Source organism: Lycium ferocissimum, chromosome 11 (genome assembly GCF_029784015.1).
Source record: "Lycium ferocissimum isolate CSIRO_LF1 chromosome 11, AGI_CSIRO_Lferr_CH_V1, whole genome shotgun sequence".
Classification (NCBI taxonomy): Eukaryota; Viridiplantae; Streptophyta; class Magnoliopsida; order Solanales; family Solanaceae; genus Lycium; species Lycium ferocissimum.
Window position 1 is genome coordinate 22,974,235 of NC_081352.1, and position 3,372 is coordinate 22,977,606.

The 3,372-nt window shown below is 36.9% G+C and overlaps 1 protein-coding gene across 1 annotated transcript; it reads left to right on the forward strand.

Moving 5' to 3' along the window:
- Positions 1 to 2,124: 2,124 nt before the first annotated feature.
- On the forward strand, positions 2,125 to 3,061 carry LOC132038137 (uncharacterized). Its single transcript, XM_059428858.1, has 3 exons — positions 2,125 to 2,263; positions 2,525 to 2,752; positions 2,811 to 3,061. The coding sequence occupies exons 1-3, from the start codon at positions 2,125 to 2,127 to the stop codon at positions 3,059 to 3,061; spliced, it is 618 nt and encodes a 205-aa protein (XP_059284841.1).
- The last annotated feature ends 311 nt before the right edge of the window (positions 3,062 to 3,372 follow it).

Sequence of the window (3,372 nt, forward strand, 5' to 3'; positions counted from 1 at the left end):
ATCTGCAAAGGAGGGAGTTGTGACCATAATTGAAGATCAAATCATGGTTATGAATAGTAAAGGTATTAACCTTGAAGTGCAGCTATGGGATGATGGATGAGCAGACTCTATACAGACTAATGCACCCAATCCATCCAACATATCTATTAACATGAGCAATTCCAAGAAGGGTTCAGAATTTGATGCTATTACTCTACAAAATCATGAAATTCCCAACAGACCAATTGAAGAAATGGACTCAAGTGATTATGATTCAAGTCCAGAAGTAGCTCAATCATCAGAATTAGAGGACAATAATGAAGATGAGGACTATGAAGAGTGTAACTCAACTGATGAATATAAATTGATTAAAGCTTTTGCACCAAAGACTTCATGGCAAGGACAACCCGAGAATGATGTGATACAAAGGAAACATGAACTAATCATATCTGAAACTTATCTCTTAGAAGCAGCAAGGAAAAAAAGAATACAGTCTCAAATGTATTGGCAAACCCAGGCCCTATTACAAGGGCCAAGGTGAAGGCTTCCCAAAAAGTTGGAATGCTCCCTAGTAATCTTAATGATTGTATTCAATCATTTGAAATATTAGGGGAGTAAAATCCCAAGGGGCTCTTGAAAGACTTAAATTTCTTTCTAAACTTTATAAGACTCAAATCATCACTTTACAAGAACCGTTTGTTAACTCAAATAAGATTGACAACTACAGAAGGGAGTTGGGCTTCTCAGGGTGCATCAACAACTCCAATGGTAAAATTTGGAATTTTTGGAATAATGACTTCAATATGGAACCATTTCATGAGGATGAACAACAGATGACGATTCAGGTTACCACTGCACAGACTTTGGAAAAGATTTGGATGACAGTGGTCTATGCTAAATGTAAACAACAACTAAGACTACCGCTTTGGGACAGTCTTAGATACTGTAGCACCACTATCAATGGGCCTCAGACTATTTGTGGAGACTTTAATGCTTTAATGAATGATGATGAGAAGAAAGGGGGTAAACCACACAGAATGGATAAAAGTTGGGATGTTATAGAGTGTATGGAAGATTGTGTCATGGTTGATGCTGGATTGACATGACCTAGATTCACTTGGTGTAATGCGAGAGGAAGAATTCACAGAATCTGGAAAAGGTTGGATAGAGCCTTCATTAATCATCATTGGACTGATAAATACCCAAGAAATAATATAGAACATCTAACTAGCACAGGTTCTGACCACACTCCCATGCTAGTCAGGTGTTCTAATCCAGAACAATTGGGTATCAGATACTTTAAATTCTTGAAGTTTTTGTCTGACCAAGAAGATTTCAGTGATGTAGTACAAGAGGCCTAAGAAAATAGAGGTGCAAGGAAACTGTATGTGGAGATTTCAGAGTAAGCTCAAACATCTTAGCAAGAAACTCAGTGAATGGTCCTGAAACCAAATTGGCAATGTATTTGATCAGGTAAAAGAATGAGAAAGCAAAATGCATATGCTTGAAACTGAATATGCTAAGAATGACAGGGAAGACCTCAGGGCAGAATTACATAAAGCTCAGGCAGAACATACCAAATGGTTGAAATATGAAGAATCTATCCTAAGACAGAGGGCAAATATCCAATGACTCGAAGAGGGTGACTCCAATAGCAAGTATTTTCATGCTACAGTAAATACAAAAGAAAAAGGCTTACTATACATAGAATTAAAAATGAGGAAGGTCAATGGATCAGCAGGGAGGAAGAGATAGCTACTGAAGCTATTCATTATTTTTCCAACATGTTCACAAAAGGCAACACCGCTGAACTTCAACATCTTGATTGTATAGAACAGAGAATCTATAGGGAAGATAACAACATGCTCACTGCTATCCCTCTGAAGAAGAACTAAAGAGTATTGCAATATAAAAAGTGCTCCTGGTCCGGATGGTTTTGGAGGACTTTCTTTTCAAAAGTGTTGGGATATAATCAAACATGATTTGATAGAAGTGGTTCAAAGTTTTTCCAAAGGGGATAAATTGACCAAATTCTACACTAGCTCATGTCTTATTCTCATTCCCAAAGTGGATAATCCTGGTACCTTCAATGAGATGAGACTTATTAGTCTTAGCAATTGCTCCAACAAAATTATTTGCAAAATTATGGCTGCTAGACTCAATCCTTTACTTCCTAAAATTATTTCAGATAATCAGAGTGGATTCACCAAGGGCAGGTCGATCACTAAAAATATTTTATTAGCTCAAGAGAATATTCACTCCATTGATAAAAAGAAATTAGGAGGTAACGTCGCTATTAAACTTGATATGGCAAATGGCTATTCCTTCTAAATGCTCTTAGAAAGTGTGGTTTTTCTGAAAGTTGGGTGGACTTGATTTGGAGATCAACTTCTAAAGTCTAGTATTCTGTTTTGATCAACGGTAATAGGAAAGGTTTCTTTCACTCCTTTAGGGGTTTAAAACAAGGAGACCGACTATCACCGACTCTTTTTATCATTGGGGCTGAGATCCTTTCTATAATCTCAACCAATTGTCCCATATTCAGATTTCAGAGGCTTCAGCATGCCACCTCAAGGACCTATTACACATTTAGCATATGCATATGATGTTATGATATTCTCTTCAGAGAGTAAGAAATCACTTGAGTTGATTCTTCATCAGCTTAAGAATTATGAAAAATGCTGTGGACAACTCATCAACAAGGAGAAAATTTATTTTTTGGTTGCTCCTAAAACTAGCAGTTTGAATATACAAAGGATTAAGAGTATCACAGGTTATAGACACTCGGATTTTCCTATCACATACCTGCGATGTCCTTTATATGTGGGTAGGCAGAAAATATGCTACCTTTAATGATATGGTCAACAAAATTGTCAGAAAAATCACTGGATGGCAAGGTAAATTATTGTCTATTGGAGGCAGGAATATTCTGATAAAGCATGTTCTTCAATCACAACCTATACACTTGCTTGTTGCTATTGAACCTTCAAAAACAGTTTTCGAAGATATTGAGACCTATATGGCTAGGTTTTTTTGGGGTACTACTGAGGGTAAAAAGAGATACCATTGGAGCTCATGGTAGAAACTTTGTTATCTTACAGATGAAGGGGGTCTTGGTTTCAGATATCTACAGGATGTGAGAACCAGTTTGAACATGAAAAGATGGTGGAGGTTTAGGTCTTGCAAGTCCTTATGGGCTAACTTCTTGAATCATAGTGTATTAATTCTTCTCCCGAAAGCAACACAATCCCTTATTTGAAGATAAATGCTTAATATTCGAGATCAAGTAGAGGATAATCTTCTTTGGAAAATTAATACCAGCTCTTCAGATTTTTGGTGGGATAACTGGACAGAGATGGGAGCCATTGCTCATATTATTCATATGGAGGTCAC